The following is a 26,007-nucleotide window of genomic DNA, read 5'->3' as shown; positions in this document are numbered from 1 at the left end:
TGGTGGAGAGGAGACAGAGTGATGAAGCCAATCAGTGTAAGGGGATGATTAGGAGGCCATGATGGTCAGAGACCAATGGGGAAATTTGGCCAGGATGCCGAGGTCACACCTCTACTCTTTTCGAAAGACATCCTGGGATTTTTAATGACCACAGAGAGTCAGGACCTCGGTTTAACGTCTCATCCGAAAGACGGTGCTTTTTGACAGTATAGTGTCCCCATCACTATACTGGGGCGTTAGGACCCACACAGACCGCAGGGTGAGCACCCCCTGCTGGCCTCACTAACACCTCTTCCAACAGCAACCTAGTTTTCCCAGGAGGTCTCCCATCCAGGTACTGACCAGGCTCAACCCTGCTTAGCTTCAGTGGATGAAGCTCTCACCTGCCGGGATCCGTGCTCGGATGTTGTAAGCCACTAGCGGTGGCTCCGAGGCAACAGCATTTGGTGGGACGGGAAAAATATTGAAACAGCTAGCCAGCCAAGTGGAACATCGGCTGGTAACGTTAGACACTTTGGGAGAGGTGCCTAGCAGTACACACTTCACATATGAATTGAATGAAAAGTTGCAGTTTACGCTCGTTGCCTAAATTTTTTGATTTGTACCTATGATTGTTAATCATTTACTGTTGGTCCGCTGTGATCAACTGTGAAATTTTCCTCTTCCACTGTTGGTTTTATCCATAAAACGAAATTAATCTTATCCATCTCATGTCCATTTATTGAAATGCAATGTGTAAATTAATTACAGGTAAAAATGCTGGTGAAAAATAAGGAAAGTGTGAGTAATTCCGATGTGTATCCTGATCACTTGCATTATGGTTACATAGTGACATTAACATCCAATGATGTTGCGACGTCCTTTAACAACTTTGATCAACAAATTACCTGCCTTTAGCGATTTTTCCTTAGAATTATTTGACAACACTGGTGGTTGCGCCACTAGCGGAGGCCACCTTGTGCTAGCATCTGGAAACAGAAGCTAGAGGCCCGGCTGCATATGGCACTGCGGCCAGGAGAGCCACGGTGAAGGCTGAGCCGAAGCGGGAAGCAAGTGAGGCTTTGCTGCGGTGAGAACTAGGGCGTGGCCCAGGCTCGTTGAAGGCCTGCTGCTGCAACCTGACACTGTGTTGTGCGGGACAATGGTGGTGTCTAAATATGTAGTAATTGCAGTGTCTTCTGGTCCATATCCTTTCCTTAGGAAGGTGTGCTAGACACTTATTAATATAACATAAAAATACTATACATATTTATATATTTTGCTATTGTATTGTGGAGTGACACATTCATAAATATATACAATAAATATTACAATATTACAATATCATAGCACAACAACAGTGATCAGCAATAATTGTAAGCCTAATACTCACAATAAAAATAATAAGGTCATATAGATCATAACACCGTTTTGGAGGTAAGATGTAGATTGTCCTTCACCTGAAATTTATTTTCATCATGAAATGCGAGGCAAATGTTGGATCACAATAATTAGGAACCACAGGGTCCACAAATCCCTTCACTCGATTAGGATGTTGTCTTTTATTCTGGACGGCAGTGACTGTAAAATCGAGCGTATTTTGCAGTAGGCTATTAAACACGTATTTATACCGATTTCATCAGCCTCCGAAAATTCTTCAAAAAGAACACAAAGAATGGCCTTCTCAGCTCCTGTAGTTGCAACACTTGCGTCATCAGAACAGGGTGTTCAACATTTCCGTTTAATGAACGTTTTGCACCGTTTTTTCACCGTGACCTCCAGTCATTTGTAATAATTGCAGAGGTTGTCTGTGATCTTAATCCTCTGCGAATCGGCCATGTCTGTAATTTGTAAAGTAAAAATTCCCCCGCAAATGACCTACCATATTTCGCCGAACACCGAGGTCCTGTGATAATTTTTGTCCTGTGCGAATCTCTGTGATTTGGCCAGCATTTGGCGGGTCGCATATCATTTTTCAAGGTTTTCGTTTCCTGTGTGCCTTTTTATTCATCTTTCCCGAAGAATGGAGCTGCGATGGAGTGTTTGATAGTATTTTGGGTGCTGTCATATCGCTACACCATACAATTTGCAGAAAGAGAAAGCTGAAAAGGTTTCATGTATTACAAATAAATCAAGCATAAAGCTTGAGATATTATTTTAACCTGGTGAAATGTAAATGACATGGGGCACAAAACTATATTAGTTTCTTTTCTTTTTTTTAAATCCATCTAATTGGATCATAGAACGGGACTCTCAAAGCCTTGACATCCGGGTATCCGGGAGATAAGTCAGTAATTTCAAGTAAAATCACAGGCTTCACTTATCCCGTGCGAATGCACCACACGAAATTCAGATGTGGGGGGGGTAATTTCAAAATCACACATGGTCCCCAGATAATACTAATCCTGTGCGAATAGGCCTTAAGTACCTGACGTGCTCCTCCCGAACTTTGTTAATAAAACATTATATAGTGGTGTGAAAAAGTTTTTGCCCCCTTCCTGTATTTTATTTTTCCTTTTCATTTTTTCCATATTTGTCACACTTGAATGATTCAGATCATCAAACTAATTTTAATATTACACAAAGGTAACCCGAGTAAATACAAAATGCAGTTTTCAAATAATGATTTCATTTATTAAAGGGGTCATCGGATGCGAAATTCACTTTTCAAGTTGTTTGAACATAAATGTGTTTTGAAAGTGTGTGTACACATCCATCCTATAATGATAAAAATCCACCCAGTGCTTTTTTTTTTAAATCCCTATTTTAAAATCCCCTTTCACAAATCGGGCTGTTCTGAGCATAGATATGTATAGATTCCGATCCCCAATCTGCCTAAATATGTCTATGTTCGCGCGAATCATTCGTGACCCAGCCTCACCTACAGAAGAAGTGAGTATAACGTTTTTTTTTAATGAATCTTTGCAAATCACCTTTCCTAATAACGAGCTAGTTAGCCAGTTTTGCGGTTTAAGTACTGCTCGTCACTCCATGGAAGAGAGGGGCAGGGCGAGCAGAGCTCATTAGCATTTAAAGCAACATGGACTAAAAAACGGCTTGATGAAAACAGAGCTGATTTGGACAGGGTAAAGAAGGTGTTTTTTACACTACCATTGAGAAATTTTAACCAAAGTATGTTATAGACTTTTCATTAACTCTTTCCCCGCCAGCATTTTACAAAAAAAAGTTGCCAGCCACCGCCAGCATTTTTGAAGATTTTCACCTAAATTTGACGGCCCTCAGAATATTTTCTGCTATGAATATATGAACATATTATATATCAAAATAAAGAACCAAGCCTCTGCTTTTAATTTAAAAAACAGTTTTATTCTGTCTTCATGTTTTATCACCACTTGAATGCACATAGGTTTCATCAGAAATACAACATTTTGGACAAAAAACTGAGAAAAATTTAATAAATTGATTTTATCAATGTAGTGCATTTTCAAGCAAAATACATTCAAATGTCATATGTGAAGTGACATTCAGCCAAGTATGGTGACCCATACTCGGAATTCGTGCTCTGCATTTAACCCATCCAACGTGCACACACACAGCAGTGAACACACACACACCGTGAACATACACCCGGAGCAGTGGGCAGCCATTTTATGCAGTTGGGGGTTCGGTGCCTTGCTCAAGGGCACCTCAGTCGTGGTATTGAGGTACATATTCTTTCACCTGTAAATAATTATATGAATAACTGAAATTGCATTCAATAAACAGAACAGACAGACACACACACACACACACACACACACGTTTATACACACAAACACACATATAGGCTACATATATACATATGCATACTGTACATACACACACGCACACACACACACACACACACACACACACACATACACACATATATATGCTGTGTTGGTTTTACGTCAGATGTAACGGGGGACATACCTTCCAAAAAGTTCAACTTTTGTCTCATCAGTCCACAAAATATTTGCCCAAAAGTCAAATAATCAAGATATTTTTTGGCAAATGTGAGACGAGCCTTTGTGTTGTTTTTGGTCAGCAGTGGCTTTTGCCTTGGAACCATTCCATGGATGCCGTTTTTGCCCAGTCTATTTCTTATTGTTGAATCATGAACACTGACTTTAATTGAGGCAAGTGAGGCCTGCAGTTCTTTAGATGTTGTGGGGTCTTTTATGACCTCCTGGATGAGTCGTCATTGCGCTCTTGGAGTAATTTTGGTAGGCCGGCCACATCTGGGAAGGTTCACCACTGTTCCAAATTTCCTCTATTTGTGAATCATGGCTCTAACTACAGTTCGCTGGAGTCCCAAAGCCTTAGAAATGGCTTTATATCCCTTTCCAGACAGATAATGATACATGTCAACTATTTTGTTTCTCATCTGTACTTGAATTTCTTTAGATCGTGGCATGATGTGTTGCTCTTTAAGCATACTTCACTTTGTCAGACAGGTTCTTTTGATTTCTTGATTCAGCATGTCTGGCAGTAATCAGGCTTGGGTTTGGCTAGTGAAATGTAACTCAGCTTTTTTTTTTAAGTCAGCTAAAATAATGTGGTTAATCACAGTTATTTCATGATTTAACAGGAGGGGTCAATTAATTTTTCACGTAGGGCCAGGTAGGATTGGACAGCTTTTTCCCCTTAATAAATAAAATCATCATTTAAAAACTGCTTTTTGTATTTACTTGGATTGTCTTTGTGTAATATTATAATTAGTTTGATGATCTGAATCTTTCAAGTGTGACAAATATGTAAAAAATAAAAAAAACACAGGAAGGGGGCAACAACCTTTTCACAGCACTTTATATGATGTATATAGTTTTGTTTTGGTTCCAGGATCACTGTTATTATCATGGATCAGTCAAAGGGATCCAGGGGTCAAGTTTGGTCATCAGCACCTGTGCTGGACTCAGGTAAGAACCACAGCAGATCTGCATACGATACATGCATATTGTGTAAAAAAAAATTGCATTTTCTATAGCTCAATGTAATTATTGACAACAGGATTGCAATCTTAAAAACACACTACATTTATTTCTTCATTTAATATTTAATTTTTATTTACTGCATTTATTTTTATTTTATTTTGTTTTTCAGATTTATATTTTATAATGTTATTTTGCAATATCATGCAGAACTGTCTCCTGTTTAGTAATTGGGACTTTTCACAAACCATTTCTATTTCCTAAGTAATCAGACTCTAAAAACTTCAGCATTAGTGCCATGACTTTGAATCATGAGGACATATTTTCGTTGTGCAAAAGTTCTAGTTTATTAGCCCGGAAGTGAGTTCACTGCAGTAGCATTGCTGGATTTCTGGGTTTCTGAGTGGGCTGAGGGTAGATATATGGACTCCTGTTGAGCGCTTCAACACCTTCAGAGACTCAAACAGGAGAAGAACAGATATGCATTGACTGATCCAAACAGATTGATGAATATTTAAGCCAGCACAGCTTGAGTGAGTGAGGTTTGACTGGAGAAGGGGAAAACTAGAGCATTTTATAGTGTATACACACCCTTCCAGATGATCTTCACAGCTGCGGTGTACGATTCCACTAAATGAGAACAATGAAAGCATTTTTGCCTATGTTTTATGTATGATGGATGTGTCAACAGATAGCATAGTTTTAGTTGACATTAGAGAATCTTGTTAATGTCATTGAGCATTCTGCAACTTTGCAAAATGCTCATTCCTACAGAAAGTTTTAACATTTATAGACAATTAGCATTTACATTAATTTTGGCTTCTTTATATGTTTCTTATTGTTTTGCATTTCTGCAGTGGAAGCATTTTTATTGATAGTTGGCCATCACTGCACATCTGTGAAGGATTGTGTGTATAACTATGCTTGTGTTTGGGGAAAACGGGGATATCCAGGAAGCAAGGAAATCTGTTTTTGCTTAAATAACCCAGTTCAGCATAAACACAAGTTGGCTATCAATTCAGTTTTATTCCCTTCTTTCTTCTCCCTCCCATCCGGGATAAAGATCATTTTGTGTGGTGAAGCTACTCTGCTTCCCGTGCAAAACCCAGATGAGCGGTTTCCATCCTGTCAGCCTGTTTAATTGTCCATAACTCCGATTGTCCCAATTGACATTTAATCTCAATGTTTAAACATCCTCGTGATTGACATGTTGTCTTCTCAATCCCCAGGGGCATGATATCAGTTAATAACAGCGTGAGCTACATGATCGAACCGCTAGCTAACCAAACACACTCTCAGGGACATGCCGTTTTCAACGCTCAGAGTCTGAAACTGCCAGTGGGCACCTGCGGGCACTACCATGGAGATGAGAATCACTCGGAAAGCCTTCAAGAGTTGATTGATGTCATGGCAAAGCCTCAGCAGACCAATAGGGTGAGATCATGGGTAGCATGGGATTCCTGTACAAGAACCCTTGAACCCAAACTAGAGATGGTCTCGGATCAGTGTATGTTTTTGGTGTCCCATGGCATTTTTGAAATGCTAGAGGCACATTTCTCATGTTTTTTGTTTTGAAATGATTATGCAGTGTAACTTTTAATAATGATAAATTTGGCCTGTCCCAGGTCTTGACCATGTATATCCAACAATTGAAATCAAAATATATTAATGTATTCCCATACAGAAAATGTATTTATGTACATTTTTAAAAATATTTAAAAATAGACTACTATGTTTCAGAGATGTTTTAGTTAATTTTTAGTCACACACACACACACACACACACACACACACATATATATATATATATATATATATATATATACACAGTGGCATGCAAATGTTTGATCCCCTTGCAGAATCTGTGAAAATGTGAATAATTTTAACAAAATGAAAGATCATATCAAATGCATGTTCTTTTTTTTTTATTTAGTACTGCCCTGAGTAAGATATTTTACATAAAAGATGTTTACATATAGTCCACAAGACAAAAAATAGCTCAAATTATTCAAATAACCCCCTTCAAAAGTTTGGGAACCCTTGGTTCTTAATACTGTGTGTGATTACCTGGATGATCTACGACTGTTTTTTTTTTGTTTTGTGATGGTTTTTCATGAGTCTCTTGTTTGTTCTGAACAGTTAGGTTATAGGAACTGTACCTTTTTTTCTATTTTGTCAGCAGTTTTGAGAAACATTATAGCAAATGAATATAAAATATAAGATTTAGTTTAACCTCCTAAAAGTGAAATTAAGTAGACATTTCCTGATCAAGCAGCTCATTTCACGATTTGTTAAAAAAAAAGAAAAAGAAGAAAAAAAGAGTTAATTTTTTTAAGAGTTCAGGCCCTATTTTGTATACTATTCATGGAAAGTACCAGATAATAAACTTGTTATTTAAATAAATGTGAAGAGCTTACTAAAGTGGTACTAAACCAAGGACACATTGTTCTTGTGTTGGCTTACATGAATAGAGTGTCTGTCCCTGTCCGAAGACACAGGATGTCCCCCAGTCCCAATTAGTCATGTCTCACAGTATTTAAATTCATAAACTCAGACTTTGAGGTAGTGACTCAGCACTTCTTCTGTAGTATATCAAATTATCCTATGCTCATTCATATCTTTTCTATCTTTTCCTGCAGGGAAGAAGGGATGTCAGCAGCAGCATGAAATACGTGGAGCTGATGGTGGTGGCTGACCATGCAGAGGTAAAATCTCTTAAAGGTGCAGTAGGACATCTTGGAAAATACTAACTTTAGCCTGATAGCACTGAAAGCGAACGTCCCACCCTCCCTGCAAATCGCCATCCAAAGCCACGCCTCCTGTACTCATATACGCACACGGGTGAGAAAACTTTATAGTACAGTTAGTAACAGTACTACAATACCAGGAAGGAAGGTCAGGTTGTTGATGTTTTGATGTCTGCCATTCTCGCTCTGTCTGCACAGCGGACATGAACGCGCTGATGACGTATCCTGTCTGCGCGAACCGGGTGCGCAGAGGTATGCAAATACATATGTTGACAGGCAGGTAGGAAAGTCAATAAAAATGCTTTGAACAAGCGTTTTTAATTGGACGAACATTTCTTGGTCTTACGCCTTCCACAGAATATATATACATATAAATACATTTAGACAACTTTACTTAATGATTGCTATCGGGATGTGAAGAGACTTTTAACCAGCATAACAAAAAATGTTTCTGAAGACAATCACCTATTGCACCTTTAACTTCAGGTATTTGCTGAAAAGCAGGGGTTTCTTGGGGAGCTTCTTGACAAGAGAGATTCTTGTCTTATTCACATCAGTGTAGATTAACTCAAACAGACGTCCAATAGACTCTGCTCAACAGATTAAAGAAAATATAGAAACACCACGTTTGAGATGTTTAATCAGTTTGAAACTGCTTCAGGTTAAAATTATTCAGGCAGTTTTTTCTTCGTTTTATCAGCATTTTTTTCTAGGTCATATTTATCACATAAATCATCACAATTATAAGCCAACTGGTTGCTTTGGATACAACTGTGTGGTAAATAACAATGACAGTTACCTGACAGCTCTGGAGCTTCAGATCTAGTCTGTTTGTTGACTCACTCCACTGTACCTCTGCAGATAAGACTAATTTCCTGTCATGACTCATGATAGAATTATCTCATCATCAACATGTCAGTGGTTCTCAATTGGTTTGGTCTTGGGACCCAGGTTTTCCCATGGTCATCAAGCCTCGACCCACTTCACTTACACACACACATGTTGGTTTTTGTGGTTTATGGGGACTCTCCATAGGCGTAATGGTTTTTATACTGAACAAACTGTGTGTGCTATTGCCCTACACCTACCCTACACCTAAACTTAGCCCTCACAGGAGACTTTATGCATTTTTAGATTTAAAAAAAAAACACCATTTAGTATGTTTTTTAAGCCTTTTGAATTACGGGGACATAGGCAGTGTCCTCATAAACCACCTTCATATTGTAATACCTCTGTCATACCCATGTCATTATACAAATTTGTGTCCTCATAAACCACATAAACATGTACACAAAATATATACATACCTACATACATGTATGAATATGTGTATATATATATATATATATATATATATATATATATATATATACACACACATACACACACTCACCGGCCACTTTATTAGGTTACACCTGTTCAATTGCTTGGTAACACAAATTGCTAATCAGCCAATCACATGGTAGCAACTCAATGCATTTAGGCATCTAGATGTGGTGAAGATGACTTGCTGAAGTTCAAACCGAGCATCAGAATGGGGAAGAAAGGGGATTTAAGTGACTTTGAACGTGGAATGGTTGTTGATGCCAGACGGGCTAGCCGGAGTATTTCAAAAACTGCTGATCTACTGGGATTACGGAGAATGGTCCGAAAAAAAGAAAATATCCAGTGAGCGGCAGTTGTGTGGACGAAAATGCCTTGTTGATGTCAGAGGTCAGAGGATAATGAGCAGACTGGTTAGAGATGATAGAAATGCAACAGTAACTCAAATAACCACTCATTACAACCAAGCAGGGATTGAAATTAACTTTTTCACTCACCACTAATACTAATATTTACTAATATTAATATTTATACTCATATTTTAAGTTACCGGCCAGTCATAATTTCTACTAGCCACAAAAAAAAAGGGAAATAAACCAACAGCTTGAGACTCTCTACACTGGATGTGACAAAGCGACTGTTGCAAATCATTTTGTGTCGGTACTAGGGGTGTGCGATATTGACAAAAAAAAGAAAAGAAAAATATCTCAGTATTTTCTGGGATTGTATTGATAAAGATAATTATACAATATTTTGCCGAGTGTGTTATTGTGCTCATATCTTAAGGACTACTGTGGACAGCTGACTCCTAAAGTTTTTGATATTCTTGAGTCAAATTCTAATAATAATTATTATCATTATTTTAAATAATTGAGTCAATTATAAGAATAATACATTTAGGCTGTTACTAAACAAATGAAATCAGAATCAAGAAAATTCATCTTTACAGAAGATGCATCTGAAGTGGCATTGATTTTTTAAAGTATTATATATACTTTTAAAATAAAGTTAAAAAAAAGAAAAAACAAATTAAATTTTTTTGTAATTAAGTTAAGACTGTTAAGAATATGACCAATACTGAAATGCCCCCGAGTAGAATTAATATCATACCTTCATGCAAATCCTTCCCAGCTAACACATGCAGTACCAGTTATGTGATTTATCGGTTTATACTTTTATTTCACGCATTGCATGCTCGTAGTTTCTGCGCTTTAGTGAAGTGCTATGCGGCGCGAGTGCGTGCTACGAACACGGTATAACATCTGGCAGGACAGGATAGTTTGCTTTTCTGAGGTGAGAGATTTTTATATCATAAGTTACAAAAATAACGATAGAATAATGACACAAATTAAACCTGTCAACATCTCATCTGACCCCAGATACTGAATCAGGACAGCGCGTTTTTCTCAGACACAATTTACTTTAAACTGCATGTGACAGAAGTGTCAACAGCTTTCATGCACGTCTTTTAAAATAAAAGTCTCACATCAGAAAAACATTTAGAATTCCATTTTTTTGTTGTTGATGTCGTTTCTTTGGCCGTACACTCCGCGACCCAACAGTTGAGAACAAATTGACACAAATTAATTTCAGCCATCTAAGGTCAAAGATTCATCCTAATAGCGTCTCTTTTTCAGTTCGTGAAGCACGGTCGGGACCTTGAAAAGACCAAAACGAAGCTGCTTGAAGCAGCTAACTTTGTGGATAAGGTGAGACTGCTGTGAAGTGTACTATTGAACACGATTTTTATAATTTACCTGCTTCTGGACACTAATATATTATGTGATTTGATGTTCCCAGTATTACAAATCACTGAACATCCGTGTGGCTCTGATATGGTTGGAGATCTGGAACGATCAAGACAAGATCACTGTGACCAACAACCCATACAGCACCCTGGGTGCGTTTCTGACCTGGAGGAGGAAACAGCTGCCACAGCTGCCCAATGACAACGCTCAGCTAGTAACGTCAGTCTCGCTGTAGCTCCTCCCACCTCATTAATATATGATCAGATCATTATGATAACTGATAATGATCTTGTTTATAGTTTTAAAGGGGTCATAAACTAAAAAAAATAATTCCCTTGATCTTTTAACATAAGAGGTCATTGTACAATAAAAACATCCGCTAAGTTTTAGAACTCAAAACTTTCTCGTTAATCTAAAAACAGCTTAGATTGAAGCCAGTCTGCCAAAACGACAGCTTGTGGAATGTGCAACTCTATGATGTAATAGTGACTCCACAGAAGATGATCAACACCTGCTTCTACATCACTGCCTGTTTAACCCCGCCCACTGATTCTCACCTGTAGTGTTTATGAGAAATGCAAACGCAGGTCTACGCAGAACCCAAAGGATAAACTTTATTTTATGATTATTCTTAATGAAGTTCGAGACTGCATCAGTAAGAAATTGGTCCTTCGTTCGCTTCATTTTACCATGGATTCGTTTGCAAACAAGGCACAATGCAACATGGGATTTTCAGAAATATTGAAACCAAAAGACAATGCTTGGATCCGACAGTAATGTCGCACTACACAAGTGCGAGTAACTGTTTTTATTACGTGGTCACTATTGCTTTATCTGTTATTACAGATCATTTGATATGTACTGAGTATTTGTGTTTTTATTCAAAAACACAGCAGAGTCCATCTATGAAGGTTGTAGACTGTCAAACATACACAACTGTTAGCCAATCATAGCAGTGGGCGTTTACTTCCGAGTCTACAATCCACCACGCCTGTTCAAACAGAGCGTTCTGATGAGGGGGTCAAAACACAACAGAAAATAACTTATTCTAAATTATGATGGTTTAAAAATCTTGGTAATATTATAAGTGGTCATCAGAGAAGAGTACAGAATAAAAAACAAAGGCAGTTAATGACACCTTTAAAATTCTGTCATTTACGTACTCTCATGATGACGTTCCAAAACTGAATGAAATTTGGCCAAATTTTACAGTCCACTGTCCATTGTCAAGTGTAGCCATACATGAAGCTTTCTGTTGGTCAACCCGGCAAATTCAAAAGGAAACAACTTGAACCTGATATGAAATCTGTGTGTGGAAATCGTTTACCCTCACAACTCAAGAATATGAATCACTTTGATATATATATACATCCTATAGAAATTACTTGATATTGCGCATTAATTGTGCACTAACAATAATTTGCTGAGACAACGGTAAAATTGACCGCACTGCAGGGTTGCCAGGTTGTCACAACAAACCTAATTGCTACTCAAAACTAGCCCAATGACGTTTCGAGGGGGGTCCCCTGGTAAAAATCGTGTTCCGGGTGGTAAAATACATGATTTTTGGCGAGGTTCCCTGTTGCAGAAAGCAAGATGCAAAGAAGCTGTAAAAAGGACATAAAAGTAGTCCATAATTCTCTATAATCCAAATCTCCTGAAGCGATTTTATAAAGTTGTGTGAGAAACAGATATTTAATAGTGCTTCCTCTCCCTTTGTGTTCCACATGGGTTTGAAAGGAAATGTGAGAGAGTAAATGATACAATTTTCATTTTTGGGTGAACTATCCCTTTAAATGTTCAGCTAGTCAGTGTATTGGTTTGATTTGGTTCCTTCATGGCTTTATTGGTATTTCATCAGTTATTTTTGTTGTGTTTGTAGGGGTGTTTCTTTTCAGGGCACCATCATTGGTCTGGCTCCCCTTAAAGCCATGTGTTCTGAATACCAGTCCGGTGGAGTCAATTCGGTAAATTCACCTACAGCATTATTCCAGTTTTTATAGCCATGTGTGCTCAGTTTTCGTTTTGTCTGCCTCTCTCTCTATAGGACCACTCTGACAGTGCTGTGGGGGTCGCTGCCACTATGGCTCATGAGATGGGGCATAACTTTGGTATGAGCCATGATAGTCCAGGCTGCTGTCTTGCTCAGCCCGAGGATGGAGGCTGCATTATGGCTGCTGCCACAGGGTGAGAACCAAAGATGCTATATCATTTCAAACCTAAATAACATTAGTTAATGATGACAGAATTTCCATTTATGGTGAACTGTCACTTTTAAATCAACTTGACATAAAAGTCAATGTTCTTCAGGGATCCATTCCCTCGCGTCTTCAACCCCTGCAATCAGAAAGAGCTGAAGCGCTACCTGAGCTCCGGTGGGGGGAAGTGCTTGTTCAACCCTCCCAACACCAGGGTCATGTACGGTGGCCAGCGCTGTGGAAACGGATACCTGGAGGAAGGAGAAGAGTGTGATTGTGGGGAAGTAGCGGTCAGGAGAGAGTTTCATTGCTTCCTCTGCTTCGTTTTCTCCCACGCTGTAATTCCGATTGATCTTTCACTCTCACATTTTCCATTTCTGTTTCCTTTACTACAAAGGAGTGCTCAAGTCCCTGTTGTAATGCCAACAACTGCACGCTGAAGATTGGAGCGGAGTGCGCACATGGAGTTTGCTGTCATGAGTGCAAGGTGAATCCCTGCCAGACTCATCTCACGCTTTCTCTCTACACCCTTTCCTGTGGTGCTGGATCAGGAAAACTTTAAATGAAATGAAATGAAATTATTTAAAGAAGTTTAGTGTGAATTTTTAATGTAATTTTAAAGTGGTGATTTAAAGTAAATAATTAAGCAAACAAACAAACAAAAAAGGATTTTTAGTTATTTTGATTTTTTTAGTTATTTAGTTATTTTTTAGTTTAGAATTTTTAAGAATCTTTGAATCTGATTTGTAAGTGTTACTTTAAATGGTGCGAATGAAGGAAGGAATAAATAAATAAACAGTTTTTTAGTGTTTTTGTGATTTAATTAAAGTAAATAAGCAAACAAATTAACTAAAAAATACGGATTTTTTAAAAATGTTTTGATGACTTTAAATGGTAAGAATAAATAGACAGCATGTGGTGTTGTATTAAAAGTTAGGTAGAGGGTTTTTAAGAGAGTAGTTTAAGTAATATTTTTAACCTTTATTATTAATTCATCATGCCAACTAATACAGCAAAGCTTGTCAAGATTTGCTATCTGCAAAAAGTTTTGCCCTTAAAATGTTATAATAATATTGTTTAGAATTTAGGCATGTCTAAAATGTTGAAAGTGTAGTTTTCTGGAATTATTTTAAGAAAAATATTGTATTGTAAATGAATACAGTTTGATCTGTTTGTTTTCTCACACTCTTGACCAGCTGAAGAGTCCAGGAGTGATGTGCCGTCCACCTTCAGGCTCCTGTGACCTGCCTGAGTTCTGTGATGGGAAATCAGAGTCCTGTCCTGCTAACTTTTACCTGGTGGATGGCAGCAGTTGTGCGGGTGGCAGTGCCTACTGTTACACAGGAAATTGTCTGACACTGGAGCAGCAGTGCCTCTCTCTCTGGGGCAAAGGTCTGTGTAGTGCTAAAGTCTGATAAAAGTCCCACGGTTTAAAAGTAACACTATAAAACCAATCACCCAATATTCAGTGAGTCACTGTCTCCACAAAGATAGCATTAAATCAGCATATTAGAATGAATTCTGAAAGAGTAATGATGCTGAAATTTTAGCTTTGCATCACAGAAATAAATTAAAATGATATATTTTTCCTTTTTCCAAAGGAAATCCATGTGCCAGTGTACTGTAGTTTACTGTATGGCAGATACGATACTGTGCTTGGCTGTGATCTTAGTATCTGAATGTGAGGCCATCTGCTGCTCTCTGTAGCTATCATAGAGAGCATTTGAGTCCAGCTGAGATATACTACAGATATAACCATTAACTTTAGACATGAGATGATGTTTGTTTTCTTCTGTTTCTGCTGTCTCTGTGTCTTAGATGCCCGTCCTGCTCCTGATCTTTGCTTTACTGAGGTAAATAAAGCAGGCGATCCCTATGGAAACTGTGGCAGTTTCATGGGTACATACAGGAAATGCACTGAAAGGTGAGATGCACTCACTTATAGTTAGACTACCGATCAAATATTTTGAATAATTAAGATTTTTTTAATGTTCTTGAAAGACGTCTCTTATGCTCAACAAAGCTACATTTATTTGATCAAAAACTCAGTAAAAGCAATAATATTATGAAATATCATATTCCGATTGTAATACATTTTAAAATGTAATTTATTTTCAGCATCTTTACTCCAGTCTTTAGTGTTACATGAACCTTCAGAAATCATACTAATATTTGGTGCTCTAGAAACATTTCTTATTATCAATGTTGAAAATAAGTTTTTTGCTGCTTTTAGCTGTGATATGGTACCACTCAAAAGTTTGGGGTACGAAAGATTTTTTTAAAAGAAAGAAAAATAAATTATGCATTAAAAAAAGAAATTAAAGACACATTAAATGCTATTCTTTTAAACGTTCTATTTATCAAAGGATCCTGAAAAAATATTAAGCAGAAAAGCTGTGTTCAACTTTGATTAGAAGAACTATTATTAATATTTGAGCACCAAACCAGCAAATTATTTCTTGAAGATTATGCGACATTGGAGACTGCTGAAAATTCAGCTTTGCCATCACAGGAATGAACTGCATTTTTAAACATTTAAATTAGTCGGCCGATATTTGTTTTTCAGGTACGATTATTACAGCTCAAGTAGACCAATTACCGATATACATGTCTGGTGTAAAAATGAAAATTAATGTCAAAATTAAGAATAACAAGGGCTCTGACAAAACCTTTCTTTAAATGCTTTTAAATTATGTAATTGGCGAATCAGCTTTGAAAATGACCAATACCGATAACCATAGAAATGCTTAATATCGGCGCCGATAACCGGTTGAGCAAATACAAGTAAATTTTTTATTTCACAATAGTACTGCTTTTAATGTATTTTGATTCAATAAATGTAGCCTTGGTGAGCATTAGAGATTTCTTTGAAAGGCATTAATAAATCTTAATTATTCCAAACTTTTGACCAGTAGTATCAAAGATGTTCTGTTGGTCTTCTCTTTAGGAATGCTAAATGTGGGAAGATTCAGTGTCTGAGCGCTGCCAGCAAGCCTTTAGAATCCAACGCTGTCGCCATAGACACCAACATCCGGAATGGTCAACAGAAGATCCTGTGCAGAGGGACACATGTGTACCAGCGTGGTCAGGGTAACGAGGAGCAGAGTGACACCCTAGACCCAGGCCTGGTTCAGACTGGGACCAAATGTGGGGAGAATGCGGTAGGTACTGATAGACTGAATTTCTCTAATCTCAATTTGAGTCTATTGAGAATTTGTTACATTATCTTTTTGCTTCATTTTCTATCTGAACAGATCTGTTTTGAAGGGGAATGCCGCAATGCGTCCTTCCTGCAAGCCGATGAATGCAGTGCCAAATGTCATGGCCACGGCGTAAGTTCATATTGCTTATTTATATGTAGAGCTGGCTGAGATTTATTGTACATACATGGCCATCTTATGGCTACTGAAGCATGTCCTGTAATTTCCTCTAACGGTAAATACTCACCTCGGTAGTGTAATGAGTTCCACTGAATGCAGGTCACTATAATGTTACTTTATAAGGTTTTTGAAGAGTTTTTAAGCACAGTGAGTTTTTTTCCCCACAGTGTCTGCCAAGGTCCTAAAAGAACAAAAAATACATATAACAAGCAAAGAAAGTACTGTAGTTTAATTTTGTGTGCTATATACTCAAAGTCTACTGAAGAAATACAATGGGGTTTTTTTGAGAAATAAATGATTAAATATCAAATATCATTAATCAATCTTTCCCTCTGCTGTAGCCACGTCAGAGCTAACGTAATAAGTCTAATCTAATGGTCCATATTTTAGTTAAATTTTTGAGTGATCTATTCCTTTAAATTGTTTTTCAAAAAAAAAATTGTGTGTTTCTCTGCAGCTTTGTAATAATAACCACAACTGTCATTGTAACTCGGGTTGGGCACCACCGTTTTGTGAGATGTCGGGTTCAGGAGGAAGTTTGGACAGTGGGCCTGTGATCACACACAGTACGTCAACTGACACTGAATAAAAATTTATATTTCATTGAATGTTATCTTAAATTTGCTCTTTTGATGCATTTGTTTCTTGTCTTATCTTGTGCAGGCAACCTTTATCTTGTTCTGGTTCCACTGATCCTGTTTTTCCTTCTGGGATTGGCTATCCTTGGTGTCTGTTGGTGCCGCTACAAACAGAAGCTCCTTTCCACCAAAAGCCCCACCCTTCCTGCTACTCAAATACGCATAAAGTAATCTAAATTCTTAACTGTGAAATGCAAACACATTCATGCAGTGATCTTCATGTATTTGGCACTTCTTGCATTAGAAAATGTGTTATTTCTCTTCTTGTCAGTGTTCCAGACACCCCTGAGACTAAAAGTCACACCACGGGTCATGCCAACCCAGTGTTCCTGCCAAAGAAATCTCATGCTGATGAACAGGTGTGAAGTTGTTTTGTTGTCAGCGTAGGTTCACAGTATATCCATCCAAAAGCACAGTTTTGTGGATCATTGGCTTTATTCCGACAGCAAGCAAAAATGTTCTGTGTCCAACTCAAATCCATTTAGCTGTCTGTTGATCAAACAGCAAAAAATCATCCATATCAGTGCTGTTATTAACTAAAACTAAAGCTATTAAAAAAGTATTTTCATTAATTGAAATAAAGCGGAAAAATAGTATATTAAAAAAATTATACTTAAAATACAATGAAAAACTGGAAATGTTACATTGGCAACTAACTCAAATGAATAAAGCTGAATAAAACTAAATAGAAATATTCTAAAAAGCACAAAAGAAAATTACTAAAATGGAAAATAAAATGGAAATGAAAACTGAAGATATAATATATTAAAAGCAATTTCAAAAATATTAATAAACACTGATCCATATGTGTTTTTAAATCTGATTAAAATCGGATTTTTGGGAATGCACTTCAGTCTGAACAGGCAAGTTAGATTGCAAGTAGTTTATTCTGACATTTTAGACACGATAGAAACTAACCAGCGCTTAGGGGAGAAATGTCTCATATTTACAATGTGTGAGCAAAGATACCCATGAAAATCAATTTCAGGGGTTGAATATCAACCCATAATAAAAACGACTACACTGTCTGACCAGATAGCTCTGATTTGATTACTTACAAAATGACAGTGTGAAAAATTCATTTGAACTGGTGTAGCCATTGTCACTGAAAATGACCCACATTCCACCATCCCAAGAATCCTTGTGAAATGTATTCATTATTATGATAAAATCGATTATTCATATTCATATTAAATTTGCATTCTTCAGGCCAGTCCTCGAGCAAGTCCTACGGGTCCACCCAGATCCAGACATTCTGTCGTTCGACCCACTGTGAAACCACCTCCAATCCCAGCCTACGCTGCACATAAGCAGAGTTTACAGCATTCAGAGTCGCCCCAGCCATCTCCATCAGCACCCCCCAAAACAAGACCGCTACCACCCAACAGACCCGCTCCACCCTGTCCCATAACCAAACCCTCCCAGCCTGCAGAAGTAAGTGTCTTCCTGAGCAAATGCACTTCTAGATCAGTCATGCAGTGCAATATTTCTTAACAATTAGTCTTTCTGCATGAATGTAGTGGATGACTAAAATATTTAAGGTTATTTATCAGGGTATTTAGAAGCAGGTTATTTATCAGGTAAATGTTCTTTCAAGTCTTTGAGTCAGTCGACCCTACAGCCGTTTTATCCTTTTTAAGAATATGGGTGAAATATTAAGGTACAAACAGCAAGGGAACCATACAAAGGAACTGTTATTCACTTTTAAGCAAAATACAGATACAAAATAGTTCAGAAATTTAAAAACTCAATTCTCAATTCAAAATTGCAAGGAAAAGGGTTTCCATGACAAATGATATTTAACAATTCCGAATAAAACCAAATTCAGTTCATTCCTCAGATTACTTGGGTTGTAAACCAACAGTTCTTAATTAGTTTGCTGTGCAATTCAAATGAAAATTGAATTTGTTGAATTGGTACACTGTTCAAAATAGCAGTTTATAAATCAGTCCGTATGCAATCAAGCCTTCAAGAACCCTTAAGTTTATTCAAACTAGCATTACGCTAATCAGTTCATTTTGCCATTTGAAAAGATTTCTTGTAACAGTTCAAACAAACTTTTAATACTTGCTCATGAAAAATCAGCTGACAAACCCACCAAAAGAATATAAAAAACAGCAAATACCTTCGTTCCAGAAGTTTTCTCTGTAACCATCCAGCAAACTTCCAAACAATGTCCATATATTTCAAGACAGTCAATAAACAATCCTTATGGCAGCACATATAATTATCCCAACATATCTTCTGCTAAACGAGCTAAAGGCATCTGGAGATATGCTTTCCACACCTTTCCATTGTACAATGTATCCATGTGGGCCTACCATCTTGGATTCTTAACATGGCATGTGCCTACCAGAACATCATGTGACTCAAAACATCACGTCCATCACATAATAAATTAACTGTTTACTGACTATGATTGCGCATTATAAAATATTTGCCATGTTTCATCCAGATGCTGCCTAAGAATGGTGTGCCAGTGTCACCAGCCATGTTGCAGAAAGGGAAATCCAACCTAATGCCCCCTTCTGGGCCTTATCAAAATGTCAGGTAATCAGAAAGGAGAAGTCATGAGCACAGAACACTAGCATGGTGTTAGGAATTATAATAATTATTATTATCAATCATTAGTTTGTAATTCTTAATATGAATGTGTTTTAGGTTCCAAAGGGAAGTTTCTGGAAAGAGCTGAGTTGCAGTGAAGCTCATTGGAGCGCTATATTGATCAACTCTGCACCTTTAAGATGTCCTTAAAAGTGACCAATCAAACTGCCTCACTCATAGTGATGCCCGCCTTATTGACTTGAACACAGAATGAAGGATACCTTCCAACTTTTTTTCAGGGGGTGCAGTTCCACTACTCCTGTGCCATATGTTGCATTTGCTTTTTTATGTCTATTTATTACAGAGACCTCAGAGAAAAAAAACTATGAAGTATGGCATTATAATCCAATAAGAGCAGGGGTCATCTGAAAGAATATCTTGCACCGAGAATATGAAATGTAAATTTTTGCACGCAGTAGAAAAACATTGTAAGTAAGTACATTATATACATAGAATGAACTGGAAAATGGGAGCAGATTTGTCTAGTCTTGAACTAACTTGCACTGTCAGTCCAATTTAGTTTAGTACTATGGATAATCTGTACTCAGGAAACAGCTCTGGAAAGGAATATAAAAAAAAGATAAAATATTGTTTTCATAGCAATAATAATTCAAAAACCCACATGAATTGTATACCACTGGGTTAAATTATGTGTAGTCATATAATATGTATAGTATTGTACTGTATAAGAAGTTATAAAAATAACCTGTGTTGAAGTGTGTTTGCAATGATGCTGGACAAGAAAGGGTTAAATTGCATATGGTGCTTTGTTTTTGAAATCTTAAATGAGAGAAACCAATATTCTCTAAGTACCTTTTTACATAGCGCTTGATTAAATGTTCTGTTTAATATGGGCATTAAACCAGGGAATGTATTTAGGTTTAAATAACATGTAAATATGTATCTTAAGTTTTTTTTTCTTTCTTTCTTTGGTTGTCAGTCATTTGTCATCTCTGGACAATTCATTATAATTTCTCCTTTCATAATGTTTTATGACCTACTATGACCAATGTACTGGTTTTCTGACAGATTTTTCTTGTAGTTAAACTTATTTTTTCATACCGTTACATTTTAAAATGTAATGACGCCTTAGAAATTGGGTTTACATGAATGTTATTTTCTTGATAATAATGTTTATCATGGAAGTGTTTATGTATTGTGGATGTAACGGTGGCTTGATATTGCACACTGCATAAGTCAGAAAAAGTCACTGTCATTTTTATTTTGCTTAATTTTAGTTTCTTTATTAAAAATAAAATGATGTCCTATGCAAAATGCTGTAATGCAGTGCCTTGCATGTGACGCCAGAAATAAATTTTCATTTTATCTTTAATTCATCTTCATTTAATCTGTAATCCATCTATTCAATTAATATTGTTATTCATATTATTTCTTCTTGTTGTTGTTATGATTTTCAATTAGAAAATTGGTGTAAATTCTTGAAGTTGAAGAATATATAAAAAAGTTCAGATGCTAAAGCCTCTAAGTGCCATCTGAAATTGTCGTCTAAAATGAGCATTTTTATCAGGCTCCTATGTTTAGGTTCAGTAATTTTACTCTAATGGCAATGTATGGGTCCTTTTCTATGCAATTAAAGTGAAATAACTGAACAAAAATATAGGAGCTTGATAAACTGCTCATTTTAACAGAAAATTACAGAAGGCTCTTAGAGGCTTTTTGCATGTGATCTCTTAATATGTATTTATCTGCCTTTATGCAGAGTTGCACTTTTGAATGGAATACTGCTTGTTTTAGGTTTTAATGCAAAGTCTTACATTTTTGCGACCTACTGTCACAACTCTTCTTCTTAACTTTTTTTTAACTTTATTTGTCTGTTATTACTAGTCGTATCTAAAAAAAAAATAAAAAGGGTTGTTGACGCCCCAAAGCATACATTAAAACGACATTCTTGCGGTTTCATCGGGCTGTGTGTGCTGGAGGTGTGCCGGAAGTCAACGCCTTCATTCTCCTGCGGGGGACTTTTATTTTCAAACACTGAACTTCCTGTCCGTCATTTTGGCAGTACGTGTTATTCTTGATCTAGATACCCTTGCGCTCGCTTACAAGAAACGAATTTAACGACGATTTTTCGGTGTTTCCTACTTCACTAGCATACCACCAACGAATATTTAATTTAATAAACATGGACCAAATGGAAGACCCCGCTGGATCGGATAATAAACGAGCTATAGAGCGGAAAAGGTACGATCTCTCTTGTAAACAACGGCCTGTTTATCAGCGCTCGGAAGCTTCTAGTGTTTTAGATCGCAGCCATTTAACCACTAGAGAACCACTTAAATCCAGTATATCGCAGTTAAATGTCACGTGAGCTGGTTTAACGTCACTATAAGACATTTTTATATTACTATCAGCGTTTTAATGTTGCACATTAATGTTAGCTATTGGGAACAGTTAGACTGGTGTATCATGAGCTCCAGCATTACAGCATTTATTATTATTTATTTTTGTTCAGTTTAAATTTTCCTTTCCCTCAAAAGCTTTTCACTTCAGATATTTTTTGTGATATCTAAGATCTTAGATTAATAGCCATGCGTCATGTTGTTTTGCTGTTGTATATAGTACTATGATAATAGACCATGATAAACATTTCCCATGGGAGGGAGCAACATTTTTATGACGCACCCTTGGTAGCATATTAAACGGCTGTTTCTTCCTTTTAGGAGTTGAAGATGCCAAAGGAGGACTTCAGAGAGGACAAGCTTTCAACATCAGCACCGTCCATCACTTTTTCCCTCCCCTCTTCCCCTAAACATCAGGCACAGGTGGAAACTCTCACATCCATGTTTTTGTCGATTTAGACTGTGTTAATATACATTATTGGATTTTAGCTTACAAAAGAACAAACTACAATGTAATATATTATTATGTATTATGAAGTAATGTCTCTCTTTTTTTTCCTGACAGGCATTGGTTTAGCCAGTCCTCACCCCAATACTCCATTTAAGTCCAGCAGTTTCATCACAGGTGTTTTGATGGGAGGTAACGAAGGAGGTGGACGGGGAGGAGAGCGATGGAGCCTCTTCGGAGTGCGGCCCATCGTGCAGAAATCCCCCACTGACCCAGGATCAGAAACCAACACACCTGGCAAGAATGGATATATTATTTTAGCTTTTAAAATTTGTTTAGATTTATTTGTTTATCCTTTATGCAATATTTGTTCAGTAATGATATTTATTTATTCCATTGTGAAATTAACTATATAATTGCCCATTTTTTTAGTTAAGTTGGCATGTCCAATTTTATTAGTATACATTCAGTATACGCTCGTAGGGTCATTTATAATATATAGCATATTTCAACTGCTTTTTCGAAGATGTAAATGAAGCTAAGAATATTGGAGTGTTTTAATTCAGTGTGTTTAATTCAATGTGTTATTTTCTAATTCTTTGTTTCCATGACTACAGGGGGATTCACGCTGCACTCATACTTTGGGATTCAGAAGTCCAGTACGATGGATGCCATTAAAACCCAAATAAATCTCACGGTCGAAGATCCCGCCAATTTCAAATCTCCCAAGATCGAGATGAGCGGCGAGGATGGAAAGAAAACATCCTGTCACAGACTGAGACACCGAGACATGAACATTCTCACTCCTTCCGGCTTCTGAACTTCACAAGTCTTGAACTCTCCTAAGCTTCCTTGCCTTTTATATACACATTACAGCACAAAATGATACTACTGTCACTTGCCATTTTAGGGTCTCTTTGTGAGTAACAACACACCAATTTATCCTGTTTCCCCATATAACTAATAGAATTTCCCTTTAAATTAGATAAGAGATGATCTTAGATTAGTGCCAAGCTTCATTGATAGTTGTTTTTATTTGTTTTATCCCCCAAAAAGACATTTTGAATTTTTTTTTTTTTTTATTACTGTGTGCTATGACAAAGTGATTGCTTTTGATTATTGTGGTTTAAATATACCACAGTAAAAACCTACAGAAAACTGTAGTCAAAATATGCATAATTATCAATAGGCTTGTGTTTTTAGGCGTGAGATGCGTTCACGAGTACATTCGTTATTCTGAATTTTGTGGACCATTTTGAAAAGCTTGTGTATACTTGTGTAGACCTGTTTCAACAGCATTTTGCATTAGGTTGATGGATTTCATCAGTGCACATGTAGTAGTTATAAAGCACATCTGTTTATTGCCACTATAAAACATGCAATCTAAAAGTCAGATTTGACTAAAGAGTCAGGTATCCATCTTTCCACATAGTTGAAACATGTTTAAGTGCCATTTGTGTGACTTAACTGAACTGCTTGTGTAGTTCAGGTTACTAATTTATTTTATTAATTGATGACATTCGATTAACGTAGTATTTTATGTGGTGTGGTTCCCTGTGTGCAATAAGCTACAGCATTGTTTGTATCAGCATGCTGAAAGCACCTCATTTCTATCACTGGGTTTCACACTTTTCACTTTTTTTTTTTTTTTGGATAGTTTCGTGGTATTGTGTTTTCCTTTATCAAACACAACAGTAAAGTACTATTTACATGGTTGCTGTACATTCTGAAGCTGGAATCATTTTACTGTTGCTGTTTTGTACACTTGTAGTGGAAATGCTTTGGCTTTATAATAATCCACTTTGTTTAACTTGACATGTTGTTTGTTTTCTGTAGTGCTTGAATCTGTTTTTTAGTATGGTATGTTTGGTAAGACCGAAGTGGCTTTTGCATCTCAGGCCAAAATGTATAACACCACTCATGTGTTGTTGTACTATCACATATTTCCTGTTCATATTGCTTAGTTTGGGTATTTGATTCCTATAATAAAACATTGCGGTCAAGCACAAGCAGCAATTTCGATTGTGATCATATTTGATTTATTTTCAGAAATACATTTTAATGTGATGCTAAAATAATAACAGTACGACGATTATATATATATATATATATATACACATATAAGATTGTTTATGCATCGTCTGAAAGCTGAATTAATAAGCTTTCCATTGATGTATGGTTATGTGGTTTGTTAGGATAGGACAAGATTTGGCCGAGATACAACCATTTAAAAATGTTGACTCTTGAGGGTGCAAAGAAATCAAAATCTTGAGAAAAATCGCCTTTAAAGTTCTCCAAATTAAATCCTTAGTAACACATTACTACACAAATAAGTTTTGATAAATTTACGGTTGGAACTTTACAAAATATCTACAATGATTTTACAAAAACATCCTAATGATTTTGACCCATACAATGTATTGTTGGCTATTGCTACACCTATTAACGCAGTGTTGGTTATCGCTTTTTCCAATCTTCTATTGTCCAATTTTGGTGAGCCTGTGTGAATTGTAGCCTCCGTCTCCTGTTCTTAGCTGAGAGGAGCGGCACCCGGTGTGGTCTTCTGCTGCGGTAGCCCATCTGCTTCAGGGTTCGACGTGTTGTGCGTTCAGAGATGGTATTCTGTATACCTTGGTTGTAATGAGTGGTTATTTGTTTGAGTTACTGTTGCCTTTTTATCATCTCTAACCAGTCTGCCCATTCTCCTCTGACCTCTGACATCAACAAGGCATTTTCGTCCATACAACTGCCGCTCACTGGATATTTTCTCTTTTTCGGACCATTCTCTGTAAACCCTAGAGATGGTTGTGCGTGAAAATCCCAGTAGATTAGCAGTTTTTGAAATCCTCAGACCAGCTCGTCTGGCATCAACAACTATTCCACGTTCAAAGTCACTTAAATCCCGTTTCCTTCCTATTCTGATGCTCGGTTTGAACTTCAGCAAGTCATCTTCACCACATCTAGATGCCTAAATGCATTGAGTTGCTGCCATGTGATTGGCTGATTAGCAATTTGTGTTACCAAGCAATTGAACAGGTGTAACCTAATAAAGTGGCCGGTGAGTATATATACACACGCACACGCACACTTAGATTTTCTTTTTCAACCGTTCTGTTGTAGATTTTCTGGTGTGTTTTGGATCATTGTCCTGCTGCAATTCTGGCCAAGCTTAGCTGTTGGATGGATAGCCTCAGCTTTGAATCTATAATACTTTGGTATATAGAGGAGTTCATGGTCGACTCAATGACTGTGTGAAATGAGGAAAACATGAGGTGTTTGTTTCTTCTGGCACCTCTTCCTAACATACCATACTTGTCTGGTCTTTTCCTAACTGTCACAAACTTGATCATTTAACATGTTAACGTGTAGAGTATGAGGTATAGTTGTTGGTTTGTCAGCCATTTCTATTGTGCAGTCTGACCATGGGGTAAATTTTCCTAGGACGTCCACTCCTGGGTAGATTGGTGTACATTTTCAATGTCTTCCACTTGTGAATAATTTCCTCACTGGGAAATGATGGACTTCATATTGTTGTGAAATGGCCGTATTTCCCTTCCTAGAATGAAGGCAGCAACAATTGCTTCTATAAGATCATTGCTGATGTCTTTCCTCTTTGGCATTGTGTTAACACTCACCTGAAGGTTCGAGACCAGCAACCTGCCCAAACCTGCC

General features: G+C 37.1%; 2 protein-coding genes across 3 annotated transcripts in view; both read left to right on the top strand.

The window, feature by feature from the left end:
• The window catches only part of adam19b (ADAM metallopeptidase domain 19b), a 39,796-nt gene extending 18,936 nt beyond the window's left edge, over nucleotides 1-20,860 (top strand). Inside the window, exons 1-20 of one of the 2 annotated variants that reach the window (XM_079390983.1) lie at nucleotides 426-1,069; nucleotides 4,801-4,877; nucleotides 6,119-6,323; nucleotides 7,529-7,594; nucleotides 10,597-10,668; nucleotides 10,760-10,926; nucleotides 12,590-12,674; nucleotides 12,755-12,894; nucleotides 13,018-13,195; nucleotides 13,303-13,392; nucleotides 14,102-14,297; nucleotides 14,724-14,829; nucleotides 15,853-16,066; nucleotides 16,160-16,237; nucleotides 16,743-16,851; nucleotides 16,949-17,090; nucleotides 17,195-17,282; nucleotides 18,133-18,357; nucleotides 19,379-19,473; nucleotides 19,585-20,860. In XM_079390983.1, coding sequence (XP_079247109.1) covers nucleotides 6,123-6,323; nucleotides 7,529-7,594; nucleotides 10,597-10,668; nucleotides 10,760-10,926; nucleotides 12,590-12,674; nucleotides 12,755-12,894; nucleotides 13,018-13,195; nucleotides 13,303-13,392; nucleotides 14,102-14,297; nucleotides 14,724-14,829; nucleotides 15,853-16,066; nucleotides 16,160-16,237; nucleotides 16,743-16,851; nucleotides 16,949-17,090; nucleotides 17,195-17,282; nucleotides 18,133-18,357; nucleotides 19,379-19,473; nucleotides 19,585-19,615 — 2,283 coding nt within the window. In that variant the 5' untranslated portion in view covers nucleotides 426-1,069; nucleotides 4,801-4,877; nucleotides 6,119-6,122 and the 3' untranslated portion in view covers nucleotides 19,616-20,860. Of the gene's footprint in view, nucleotides 1-425; nucleotides 1,070-4,800; nucleotides 4,878-6,118; nucleotides 6,324-7,528; nucleotides 7,595-10,596; nucleotides 10,669-10,759; nucleotides 10,927-12,589; nucleotides 12,675-12,754; nucleotides 12,895-13,017; nucleotides 13,196-13,302; nucleotides 13,393-14,101; nucleotides 14,298-14,723; nucleotides 14,830-15,852; nucleotides 16,067-16,159; nucleotides 16,238-16,742; nucleotides 16,852-16,948; nucleotides 17,091-17,194; nucleotides 17,283-18,132; nucleotides 18,358-19,378; nucleotides 19,474-19,584 lie in introns of those variants that run through there. The other variant, XM_079390982.1, reaches the window with a different exon arrangement.
• A 679-nt stretch (nucleotides 20,861-21,539) lies between these two features.
• LOC306852990 (putative monooxygenase p33MONOX) lies at nucleotides 21,540-24,343 on the top strand. The gene is made up of 4 exons (XM_079390131.1): nucleotides 21,540-21,729; nucleotides 22,209-22,310; nucleotides 22,453-22,632; nucleotides 22,953-24,343. Exons 3-4 carry the CDS (start codon nucleotides 22,521-22,523, stop codon nucleotides 23,153-23,155), a joined length of 315 nt encoding a protein of 104 aa, XP_079246257.1. The 5' UTR covers nucleotides 21,540-21,729; nucleotides 22,209-22,310; nucleotides 22,453-22,520; the 3' UTR covers nucleotides 23,156-24,343.
• Nucleotides 24,344-26,007: the final 1,664 nt, after the last annotated feature.

This window comes from Barbus barbus, assembly GCF_936440315.1.
Source record: "Barbus barbus genome assembly, chromosome: 33".
Lineage (NCBI taxonomy): Eukaryota > Metazoa > Chordata > Actinopteri > Cypriniformes > Cyprinidae > Barbus > Barbus barbus.
Note: the sequence above shows the minus strand (reverse complement) of the source record. Positions and strands in the feature narration are given on the sequence as shown.